Source organism: Carcharodon carcharias, chromosome 8, assembly GCF_017639515.1.
Source record: "Carcharodon carcharias isolate sCarCar2 chromosome 8, sCarCar2.pri, whole genome shotgun sequence".
NCBI classification, from domain to species: Eukaryota; Metazoa; Chordata; class Chondrichthyes; order Lamniformes; family Lamnidae; genus Carcharodon; species Carcharodon carcharias.
Window position 1 is genome coordinate 59,701,454 of NC_054474.1, and position 12,802 is coordinate 59,714,255.

At 42.0% G+C, this 12,802-nt stretch overlaps 1 protein-coding gene across 1 annotated transcript in view; it reads left to right on the forward strand.

The window, feature by feature from the left end:
- Positions 1–12,577, forward strand: part of sncb (synuclein, beta) — a 180,765-nt gene extending 168,188 nt beyond the window's left edge. The window contains exon 6 of the mRNA XM_041193647.1: positions 11,541–12,577. Within this exon, the coding sequence (XP_041049581.1) occupies positions 11,541–11,573 (33 nt within the window). The 3' untranslated portion in view covers positions 11,574–12,577. The remainder of the gene's footprint in view (positions 1–11,540) is intronic.
- The last annotated feature ends 225 nt before the right edge of the window (positions 12,578–12,802 follow it).

Genomic DNA, 12,802 nt, shown 5'->3' on the forward strand with positions numbered 1-12,802 from the left:
GTCCTTCCTTTTTGGCTGTTCCATGGCCCATGGAGAGGTCATCTGGCAGCAATCACTACTCCTCCCCACCCTACTCCCTAGCTCCGATGTCCCCATTGGAGGGTTAACTCCCCCGACCACCGGGGCCTGTCTGCCTGGCCCCGGCACAGTGAAAAGAAATTTACCTCGCCTTTGGGTTCCTCAGCATGGAGCGGTGTTCTCCTTCCTGCAGCCTTAGCAGTGGCTACTCCTTTGTTGGCACCACTGAGGCACCCGAACTGCCAGTCTTCTGACTGAGTCAGCACTGAGAGGTAGGCTGCCATCCTAATTTGGGCAAGGTTGCTGGCGGCAATCTCTTAGTTGGCCACCACCAGCGAAATTCCGCCATTGGTCCCACCATCCATCCACCTGGGCTCAGGACACACATTTGGTCACAGTCGTGGGACAACCAGGATTTACATAACATCAAGCCCAAAGTGTTCCAGAGTGAAGATAATGGGCAGAATTTTCTGATCCCCGTTGCCCCCATGCTGGGTTTAATAGCTGGCGGGGGATGGTGGGGACCAATGTGGCAGGAGCTGAAAAATCAGTTTCCTGCTAGCATAAAATGACAAGAGGATCTTCCGCTCCCAGCCACCATTGTGGGCGCCATTCCCACCAGAGGCTAGCGTGAAACTGTTTTGCATCCTGTTAATAGCATGCAGAAGAAGGCCTGACTGGAATCCCCCCCCCCCCCCCCCAATCCCACCTCACCCAATCATCTGCACCACCAGCAGGAAATCACACCTGTCCAGAACACGTCTGGACCAGCGTGGCGTGTACATGTCGGCATTTACCTGAAGAAGGCCTAGGGCAGGTCATGGGGATCGGAAAAGAATTTGGAGGCCTCCAGCGACTAGACCCTGGAACACCACGTGCAACAGTGGCTGAGTGGAGGATCTACGTGGATCTTCTATGCTCAGGATCTTCCAGGAGGTCTGTCCATCTTCTGACTTCAGGATCTTCAAGGAGGTGCATCTTCTAGCTTCAGTGTTGCATAGGTTGCTGTCTGCGTGCCATCCAGCCCCGCCCCTCTGTGCAATATGTCAGGAAACACCGGAATGCATAATTAATAAAGCCGGGATAGCGCAAAACAGCACGAATTCCCAGCAGCCTCCATGGCAGGAAACTCTCTCTGTTCCCACCCCCACCATGGGACTTAATTCCAGAAAGGAAAATTCCACCCAAAGCTTTGTGTGTGAAACAAAGTCAGTTTGGCCTTGATGCCTCATTCTTATTCCACACACGGCATTAAGAAATACAAATAATTAATTCAGGTAACACCAGAAATATTTACTCAGTCAAAAAATAGCATTTAAAATTATAAAATTGATATACCAAAAGTTCAAGGCAAAAGTGAGGGATACTATACTGTCAAGGACATCAACAGGACATTGGTGAGATGGCATCTGGAATACTGTGTTCAGTTTTGGTCCCCTTATTTAAGGAAGGATGTAAATGCATTGGAGGTGGTTCAAAGGATGTTTGCTAGATTGATACTTGGAATGAATGGGTTATCTTATGAAAAAAAGTTGGACAGGCTGGAGTTGTTTCCACTAGAGTTTAGACGAGTGAGGGGTGATTTGATTGAAGTATACAAGATCCTGAACAGCATTGACAAGGTAGACGTTGAAAGGATGTTTCCTCTTGTGGCTGAGTCCAGAACTAGGGGGCACTGTTTTAAAATTAGGAGTCGTTCTTTTAGGACAGAGATGAGGAGAATTTTTTTCTCTCAGAGGGTTTTATGACTTTGGAACTCTCTGCCTCAGAAGGTGGTGGAGGCGGGGCCATTGAATATTTTTAACGCAGAGGTGGATAGATTCTTGTTAAGGGAATCAAAGGTTATTAGGGTTAGATGGGAATATGGAAATTGAAACACAAGAAGATCAGCCAAGATCTTGTTGAGTGGCAGAGCAGGCTCAAAGGGCCGAATGGCCCACTCTTGTTCCTATTTTTTATGTTCTTATGTTCAACACATCTGAAAAGTTAAATTCGTTTTAGTGTTATTTCATGTTGCGGAACTTTGGCCTTTCACGTATTTTCATTTGATGAGTTAATTTTATTGTTATTTGCAAAGCCATCCATTAAAATTTATATTTTTACACACTACAATAATCAGTGCAGAGCTGGAGGATTATTAATTTGAAGGAAATCATTGGTGTCTGAGAAAAGATTACTCTATGCATTCTACAGTGTCCGCTCAGTGGCAAGGTTGCCTACGAACCCTCCCATCCCGGACTTAATCGTGGCAGAGGTAGGCAGGCAGCGAGTTCCCCACCCCACATCCTCTAACCTGATTAAGTGGCCCTGCCTCCAAATGCACTTCAGGGAGGGCATTAAATTCTGCCCCCCATGTGAAATGCCACAAGAAATGAGCTAGCAATGTGGTAAAAACAGAAGGGCAGGATTCCATTCCTGCACTCATTAGCCCAAGGTTTCCTACCAACACATTTAGACAAATGGAACATCATTGGCTGCTGATTTTATAAGTAGAATTGCTATCCTAATATGGCTAGCATGCATTTTCTGGTCTCGGCATTTTAACATCCTACTAGAAATTCCCATGTCAGATTTAAAAGGAATAAGATAGCAAACAGCTGTCATATGAATGTACAAAGTGCCCAGTTCATTTAAAACAACTTAAATGATATAAGAAACAAAACATTGAATTTCCTTGGACAATCTGCCAATGTTCTCCCATAACTTCTTCTCTGATAGAAATACTGTTAACTTTATGACTTTAATGGAACAATTCACAGTTTAACAGCAGAATAATACATCATTCACTACACAGTATAATATTCCTGTCATTGTAGAACAGCATAACAGTGTATCTTCTAATTTACGATGAGCAATGTAATGGATGATTTGCTGGTTGATAGCATGTCAGGCGTGTGTTTCTCAGTCACTTCCCTTTCCTGAGCCCTTGCTGTGAGCAAGGATTCTGGAGATGAGCAGCAAAGCAAGAGAAGCAGCTTTGAGCCATTCAAAAATAACTTGAATTATAACAGTGCCAGTTCAGCACTTCTGCACTATTGGGACTTGCACTTTCACAAACCCAGACCCCAACTTCATATCGGATCTGGATCATGAATGGGAACGCAGGTTCAGGAGAAGCAAGCAGTGAGAGAGCAAGGATGTTCGACGAGAGGGTGGGCTGGGCAGTATGGTAAGTCGGAGGTCGGGGAAGGGAAGAGGCTGCAAGTCAGAGGTCATACATGGGGAGAAGCTGCAATTTGGAGATTGGGAAGGGGAAGTGACCACAACTCAGAAATTGGGCACTGGGAGACACTGCAAGTCGGAGAGCAGGAGAGGGCGCTCCAAAATGGCACCAATCAGGTCACATGGGAAATGACATTAAAACGAATCTCATAATGCTGAATGAGATTAGGCTCCATTAATTTACTGACGTTAAAGCAAAACAACTTTAAGCGGGTCAACAATAAACAGGGACTTAGTGTAGCTGAATACATTTCATTCTCTCTTGCAAGGGTGAAGGAGGCTGAGTGAGCACACAATTTCACAAGAATTTCAGGTCTCCCTATGATATAGGGAGCCATTGGCCAGGATTTTTGTTTCGTCGCGTAGGCACGGTGTGCAGGCCTGGAGCAGCCAGGAAACAGTCCACCACCCGCAATCGGCCCCCGACCATGATTTCATGCTGGCTGGCCAATTAATGGCCAGCTAGCCTGAAACACACACTGAGGAGCTCAGCGCTCTTGGGCTGGGGCGGGAGGAGTGTGAGCATGGAAGTCTGCGCATGCGTGGGGAGCATTCACTGAAAGCTCCCTGAGGGCGCAGAGCTGCCTCAGGGAGCTGAAGAATTGGAGAAACGAAAATAAAGATTTTGAAGATGATATAAACATGTCCCCACATGTGACTCAGCCACATGATCTATGTTTAAAATGATGGTGAAAATATCTAATTTTTTTTATTTACTGTTGGAAAACTCATCCCGCCGTGGATGAGGTTTCGTTAAAAATGTAAAGGCCGCCTGACATAATCATCCACCCACCAACAGTAAGGTTGGACGGACAGCTAAAAATACAAATTAATTTCTTAAGGGCCTTAATAGGCCTCTTAATTGTTTGGTGGGCACGCTGCTGACTCTCGCACGCGCCCACCGACCAAAAGATCACGAGAGTACACAATGACACCGGGACACTGGGCCAACATCATCACGTGTGATTTTACGCCCGATCGGGTCGAGCGCACACCCGCCCGACAAATGTAAAATCCTGCCCATTGACTGCTTACATATCACTTTGTAAATGTAAATTTTGAAATGTACAACAACCAGGTGTTCCATTCCCTCAATATCCAGTTGGTGTGTGACCCTACTCAGCACATCATTCAGGGCAATATGCAATATCCTGGCAATAATCATGAAGCCTTTGTTGTGCATTAATCCACTGTGCTGTCAGCATTTGAACCACCAGGACAAACCAGAGGTTGGTACCCTCTCTCTATCTGCTGACCATCTGACTTGTGACTCCAGTGTGTAAGCCATACACATCTGGGCACCATGCATGCAATGAAAACCATGCTGCCACGCAAAATGTTATCAGCATTGTGCCAAGAGGACACTGTGACGATCAGTGAAGGTCGGTTACAAGCCTGTTAATTTTTTCTCATACCTTACCTTCCTGGTGTTACTGATCATCAGTGACCTCTTGACCACAAAGCTGAGCTAAAGGGCACCATTAACAAACTTTCTGAACTAACTTTATAAATCAAACCATTCTATCTCTCCTCATACAAAAGTAAAATAATCACCCTTGTGAACATCAGTAACTTAAATGTCCCATTAAAAATGCATATTCAAAATTAATTTTTTGCCACCCTCAAAACATGTCGATTTTTATGAATGTGTCAAGCATTTGATCAGGTAGCTATATTTTAGCTATCAAATATTAAAGACATGCTATAAAATAGTAAATATAAAACTGGACAGGACATAACAGATAAACAAAGAAACACAGAAAGTAGAAGCAGGAGGACTTCATTAGGCCCTTCGAGCCTGCTCCGCCATTCAGTAAGATCATGCCTGATCCTCTATCTCAACGCCATACTCCCGCTCTCTCCTTGATGCCTTTAGAATGTAGAAGCCTCTCTGTTTCCTTCTTAAATATATTCAGTGACTTGGCCTCCACAGCCCTCTTTGGTAGAGAATTCCACAGGTGCACCACCCTCTGAGTGAAGAGGTTTCTCCTCATCTCAGTCCTAAATGGCCTACTCCATATCCTGAGACTGTGACCCCTTGTTCTAGACCCCTCAGCCAGAGGAAACATCATCCCTGCATCCAGTCTATCCAGCCCTGTCAAAATTTTAGATGTTTCAATGAGATCCCCTCTCATTCTTCTAAACTCCAGTGTATACAGGCCTAGTTGACCCAATCTCTCTTCATACGACAATTCTCATCCCAAGAATGAGTCAGGTGAACCTTTGCTGCACTCTTTCCATGGCAATGCTTTGACACAGCAATTGGTAAAGGCTGAGTTATTTAAATCCCAGAGGAAAACATCAAGAACTGTCATAATCAATACTTTCAATTGGTATTTGAGGTACAGCTCTGAATTCATTAATAAGACCGCCAAGCCTCAAGAGATTTTTTATATAAAAATAAATTAAACATTTATTAATTTAATAGAAAATTAAACACATATGCATGTCTGTAAATTACTACCATAATAACTTTTAAACAAATCCCCAAATTAATCACCCCAGGTAAATCTTCACCAAGGCAACAATAACCCATAGACTTTAAACAGATTTCAAGCAAAGCACATTTGACCTTACAAATTCAAAATGAGGTTCCTTTCAATTTGGTTCCTTTTCAGATACAGTTGCAGGCTTACAGGCTGGTTAGATATTAAATGCCTCTGCCTCATGCACAAACTCCTTTTCCTTTATAACTAGCTTTCCTTTTGAATTTACATTTTCCATTGTATTGCTAGTTTTAAAAAAAATTACCTCTCCTAACAATAACCCTTTCATTCCACCAATTTTATTAGTAATATAAACAGATTGCTTAGTGTCTCCAAGCTAGTTGCAAGGTTTTATTCAACAAATGCAAATTGCACTTTACCTTTTACTCCTTACATTTATCTAATTAACATCTCAAAACTACTATACATCAAAGTACCCAGACTAATTGGCTTTAATCCAATTAAGCCACACAGACACACACATAGACACAGATCCTACTACAATTCCAACTTAGGCTTGGCCTAAATAGCCAAGTGGTTATGGTACTGGGTTTGTAAACCCAAGATCAAGAGTTTAAATCTCACAATGGCAAACTATGAAACAATGTAACTTCATCTGAAAACAGATGGAAACGGGTTTGTACTCGAAAGAGTTACAATTCCAACTTAAAATAATTTCCGACAACATTATAGATATTAACATCTCTTCATGACAGGCCTTTCTTAGGTAAGGAGACCAAAACTGCACAACAGGTGTAGCCTCACCAAGGTTCTGTACATCTGCAGCATGACATCTTTGCACCTGTACTCAAATCCTCTTGCAATGAAGACCAACATACCATTTGCCTTCTTAACTGCTTGCTGCACCGCATGCCTGCTTTCAGTGATTGGTGTACAAGTTCACCCAGGTCCCTCTGTGCGTCAACATTTCCCAATCTGTCACCATTTAAATAATGCTCTGCTATTCTGTTTTTCCTACCAAAATGGATAACTTCACATTTATCCACATTATACTGATTTGCCATGTATTTGCTCACTCACTCAACTTGTTTAAGTTGCCTTGAATCTTCTTAACATCCTCCTCGTCATTCAGATTCCCACCAAGTTTCATGTCGTCAGCAAACTTGGAAATATTACATTTGGTTCCGTCAACCTAATCATTGATATATATTGTGAATAGCTGAGGCCCAAGCACTGACACCTGTGGTACTCCACTAGTCACTGCCTGCCTCTCTGAAGAAAACCCATTTATTCCTACTGTTTCCTGTCTGATAACCAATTCTCAATCCATGCCAATATATTGCCCCCAATCCCATGTGCTTTAATTTTGCACACTAACCACTTACGTGAGACTTTATCAAAAGTTTTCTGAAAATCCAAATACACCACATCCACTGGTTCTCCCTTATCTATTCTGCTAGTTACATCCTCAAAAAACTCCAGTAGGTTTGTCAAATATGAATTCCCTTTCATAAATCCACATTTGTCTAATCCCATTGATATTTTCTAATTATCTGTTATCATATTCTTTATAATAAACTCTAGCATTTTCCCTACTACTGATGTTAGGCTAACCGATCTGTGATTCCCTGTTTCCTTCTTTAAATGGTGGGGTTACATTTACCACCCTCCAATCTGCCAGGACTATTCCAGAATCTATGGAATTTTGGAACATGACAACCAACACATCCATTATTTCCATGGCCACTTCCTTTAGTACTCTGGATGTAAATTATCAGGCCCTGGGGATTTATCAGCTTTCAGCCCCATTAATTTCTCCAGCACTATTTTTTTAGTAATACTAATTTCCTTCAATTCCTCCTTCTTGTTAGACCCTTGGTTCCCAGGCATTTCTGGGAAGTTATATGTGCATTCCTTTGCGAAGATGACTAAAGTAGTTACTTAATTGTTCTGCCATTTCCTTGTTCTCTATTATAAATTCTACCATTTCAGGCTGTAAGGGACCTACATTTGGCTTCACTAATCTTTTCCCTTTTACATACTTATAGAAGCTTTTACAATCTGCTTTTATGTTCCTTGCAAGTTTGCTCTCATACTTCCACTAATATTTTCTGCCCTTGTTGCTTCTTAGTTCCACCCTGATTCTACGTCTAGATTTTCTGAGCCAATATCCTCTCTCACTATCGCACTAATTTAATCCTTAGTAACAATGCCACCCCACCTCCTTTTCCTTTTTTCCTGATGGATAGGAAGGACAATCACCCTTGGATATTCAGTTCCCAATCTTGCTCACCCTGTAGCCATGTCTCCCTAATCACAATTATATCATACTCATTTACATCTATTTGCTCTGTTAATTCATCAACCTTATTGTGAATGATATGTGCATTCAGATACAATGCCTTTAGACTTGTCTTTTTAACATTTTAACACATTTTTTGTACTATTGTCCTATTTGCTGTTAGCCCTTGTTTCCTCTCCTTTCCACTTTTGCCTTCTACTTTTCTGTCCTTCATTCCTAGCTTTGTTTCTGTCTCTTGTGCCCATCCCCCTGACACTCTAGTTTCAACTTTCCCCCACCGTACTGGCAAATACCCCTGCGAGGACATTAGTCCCGGTCCTGCTGGGGTGCAACCTGTCCAGCTCATACAGGTCCCATCTTCCCCAGAATTGGTCCCAATGCCTCAGGAATCTAAATCCCTCCCTCCTACACCATCTTTCCAGCCACACATTCATCTGGTCTATTCTCCTATCCCTGACCTTGCTAGCATGTGGCACTGGGAGTAATCCTGAGTTCCTGCTTTTCAATTTCCTAGCTCCCTATATTCTGTTTTCAGGATCTTATCCCTCTTTTTATCTATGTTGTTGGTACCAATATAGATAACGACCTCTGGCTGTTCACCCTCCCCCTTCAGAATGTCCTGCAGCTGCTCAGTGACATCTTTGACCCTGTCACCAGAGAGGCAACATACCATCCTGGTGTCACATCTGTGGCCACAGAAACGTCTATCTGTTCCCCTTACGATAGAATCCCCTACCACTATTGCTCTTCCAATCATTTTTCCCCCCTGCTGTGTAGCTGAATGACCCATAGTGTCATGGACTTGGCTCTATCTAAATTTCCCTGAGAAACCATCTCCCCTAGCAGCATCCAAAACAGAAAATCAGTTAGAGAGGGATATGGACCCAGCGGACTTTTGCACTACCTGCCTAGTGCTTTTACTCTGCCTGGCAGTCACTCATTCACTTTCTATCTGTGCACTCTTTACCTGCAGTGTGACCACCTCACTGTGCATGCTATTCACAAAGATCTCATCATTGCAGATACTCCACAGTGACTCCAGCCACAGCTCCAGCTCTGAAACACGGATTTTGAGTAGCTGCCATTGGAGACACTTCCTGCACACATGGTCGCTCTGCATACTAGAAGTCTCCCTGACTTTCAACATCACACAGAAAGAGCATTCCACATGGCTGAGCTGCCCTGCCAGGACTTACCTTTGAATTACTCCTTTTCCTTTTACTTCCTCTAGTTTACAGAATATTAAGGACGGTAGAAATACTCACCAGGTCCTACTTACCACGGCCACCTCTCTTCCTTCTGAGGATAGGTAGAAAATGAAAGGATCACCTCCAGTCCTCTTCACCAAACCCCTTCTCTTACCAAACTGCAACTTTTAAGTACTCTAATGCAGCCCAAAGCAGCAGTCCACTGCAGACAAGAGAGCACTACAGATAGCCTGCTTTTATGCTTTCTGAATCTAGCTTCTGAAAATCTGTTTAAGCTAGTTATCTAATTAACCAGCTGCAGCTGCAAGCAGAGCCTGTATAACCCCTGTTTTCAAGCTGGACTAAAACTCACCTTCTCCCAACCCAAAGAGCAACTTTTAGTTTATTGCCAAATTAAAGAAAGGCTAGACTTTAGATAGAAATTAAATTAACCCTTAAAAGTTCCTCACTCACCAAACTCCAAGTTAAACACTAATGCAGTCCAAAGCAACATTCCAGCGTAATGCTAATTAAAACAAATGACATGAGATTAATGTTGAGATCTGTCAATTTGTGTATTTTACTGTATTTATTCAGTAATTGCTTTTCTAATGAAAAATTTTCATTTTTTCAACTAAATTATGATAATTAATGAAATATTTAAAATTTGGCGTCAACATAAAAGTAAAGCATGGATTACTGAGAAGTTAAGGACCCTCCATTATTCCTCACAATGTTCCTCAAATGCAAATTCACCAGAGAACTCCTCATGGGGGAAACAGGTTCCTTCCATTTCTTGCACTAACCATATCTGTGGCCGGCCAGCTTGTCACCACAATTAGTGCAGAATTGTCAAGAGTCTTAGGATTTGAATTTGTGCCAACTTCAAATGGTGTTGACACAGCCCAGATATTTAATAAAGGACCTTCAGTCAACAAAGGGAGGCTTTCATCCCAACAGCCTTGAGAGCAAAAACTAGATCTGCGCAGTGAGATGTTTCCCAAACCACAGTGCCACTCAGTACCATTTCTAAATTATTGAAAAATTAAATTAATTGTTTTGAGAAAGATACTTTTTATGCAAGTGATCTAAAAATATATCCAACCTCAGTAAAATTAATTTGGTTAATTTTCTTTGGTTTGTGCTGCTTTGAATTTTTTTTTAAATTGGGTATAGATTTCAGATCACAGCTAATTTTAAAGTGAGCTGTCCAATTCTTTTTCCATGCAGAGTCTCACAGCATATTAAGTACACAATACATATGTGTGTCTAATTGGCTTGGAGTATCAACGAAGGGAAATGTCTATCTGCTGCTGAATGAATGCACACAATTAATAGTGGCAGGATCAACTTTTGAGATATCATAGCCCATTGGAATACATGGGCTGAGATTTTCCGGTCCCGCCATGGCGGGACCTGCTGAGGGAGACTCGGTGCCCCAGTCATTGGCCAGGATTTTCCTGTCGGCAATTTGGGAATGGGGCCCACGTGCCAACGGGAAAATGACGCGGGATGACTTCGGGAGGAACCCCCGATGTCATCCCGGTCCCTTTAAATTTCAGGAAGGCAGGCAGACAGCGAAATTAGCTGTCCGCCCACCAACCTGTCAATGGCCAATTGAGGCTATTGACAGGCTGATTAAGATTGTTAAAGACACTGCCTGTCCAACCTTAAGGCTGGCGGGCAGGCCAGGAGCCCCAGTGGGCTCCGGATTATACATGAAACTTCAGCCACTGGCAGGACGAGGTTTCATGTCGGTTTTTAAAAAGTTTCATAAAGTTTATGTGTTTCTTATTAACATGTCCTATCTCACGTGACATTGTCACATGAGGGGGACATGTTAATAATTTTAATATTTTTCTATTTTTGGAGTTTTTTTATCTATCAGTAATCTCCCTAAGACAGCAAATGGTCTCAGGGAGCAGTGTGCTCTTTCACGCGCATGCGCGAAAGAGTGCATTTTGACAGTTGGGGAATCCCTCCCCCCCACCCACCTTGCACAGGAAGTACATAGCACTTCCTGTCAGGCAGGCTGCTGGGTGGGCCTTAATTGGCCCGCCCACTCAAGATGGCAGCGGACCCCGTTTCGGCAGCAGAATTCGGCTGCCCGCCAAGCCAGTAGGGCCTGCCCGCCCACCAAGGCCAAAATTCTGCCCATTGACTTCAGACGGGCCTGGATGATCCCAGTGGCAGGCGGGGCCAGAAAATCCCACCATTGAACTAAATTAGTATAGGCACACGTGCTGTCTATGTTAAAAAGAGAGAACTCAAAGTAATGAATGATATTTTGAGTGGAAAAAATGCTAATCAATTGTTCATAAAATTTTGGAAACAATCGATAATTTTTCTTTCTTTACATCTTAGGGGGAGTATCAAGAATACGAACCAGAGGCATGAAGCACAATGTGACGAACAAGATAAAAAAAGAGATTCGTATAAAATAATTACTGTAATTGTCTTCTATTGATGCAATGATTCCTTAACTTTTGTTATTTTGTTATACCATGTAAAAGAACCCTTTGTTAGCCATACTGATATTATACAATTTTATCTGCCATGGCTCATTTCACTGAATCCCTCCCACTGAAATGGGACCTTGACTTTGTAGAGATGGCATTGTTTTCAAACTGTTTCTATGTGTGATTTTGTGTTTTGAAAAAGGACCAATGTTATTGCAAATTTCAAGTCTGAATTTTAAATTAGATAGCTGTCTGGCTGTACATTGCTTGTATGTGACTAGGTGTTTCATATTAACTGAATTTTTATACATTGTGTCACTTCAATGTTGTTTGTTGTAACCATCAAATGGGAACTGAGTAAAATGTTTAATATTCCCAATTGTAGCATAAATGTGTCCAGGTGAGTCCCAATTCAAGCAAATTGAACAGGGAAGTGTCTTTATGCTGAGAATGATTACCTGTAAATAAAGTGCTAGGACCACATTACATTAGTTTCTGCAATGTTTCTAGACTTTTACAAAGAAAAAACAAGGAAGCTGCTTATCAATTACATATCAAGTGACTTTATATTTTACACTTCTAGGTTGGATGAATTGCTTAACGTTTGCTACGTTCATCATAGTAACAGTGAAAATGAATTGATAGCACAAATCAAACATTAAATGGTACTTTAAACAGTAAACGGTAATTTGCTGGTGCAAAACGTCTGCTTAATTAGTCCAAGTAATTACTCTCCACCAGTAATAAAATTTTGGCAAAAAGCAATCAGCACTGAATTAAATGCCACAGCAGGAGAATCAATCTGCAGAGGGAGAAAGTTCAACAATTGAATGGGCTCATCTGATCCCAGACTTTTATTTTATTATTAACATAAATCAAACTGTGAATTTTACTAGTGTTATTGTTGACCGATATAGAACATAAAATGTAATTTTAGCAATGGGTCTTTGTTTCATAGTCATGTGTCACTCATTACAATACAAAAAGACAAGTGTTTTTTGTGCAAATATTCAGGCCTGCAAACATCTTTGCTATAATTTCTGTGGTGCAGTTCCCAATCCCCCACTGTAACTTCAGCAGGAGATTAGCAGAAAGCTGAGACAAGTGAAGAACAATAAACAAAGGAAGATCGGAGTATCCCTGCTGAAATTCTACTCGCTTGAAGTT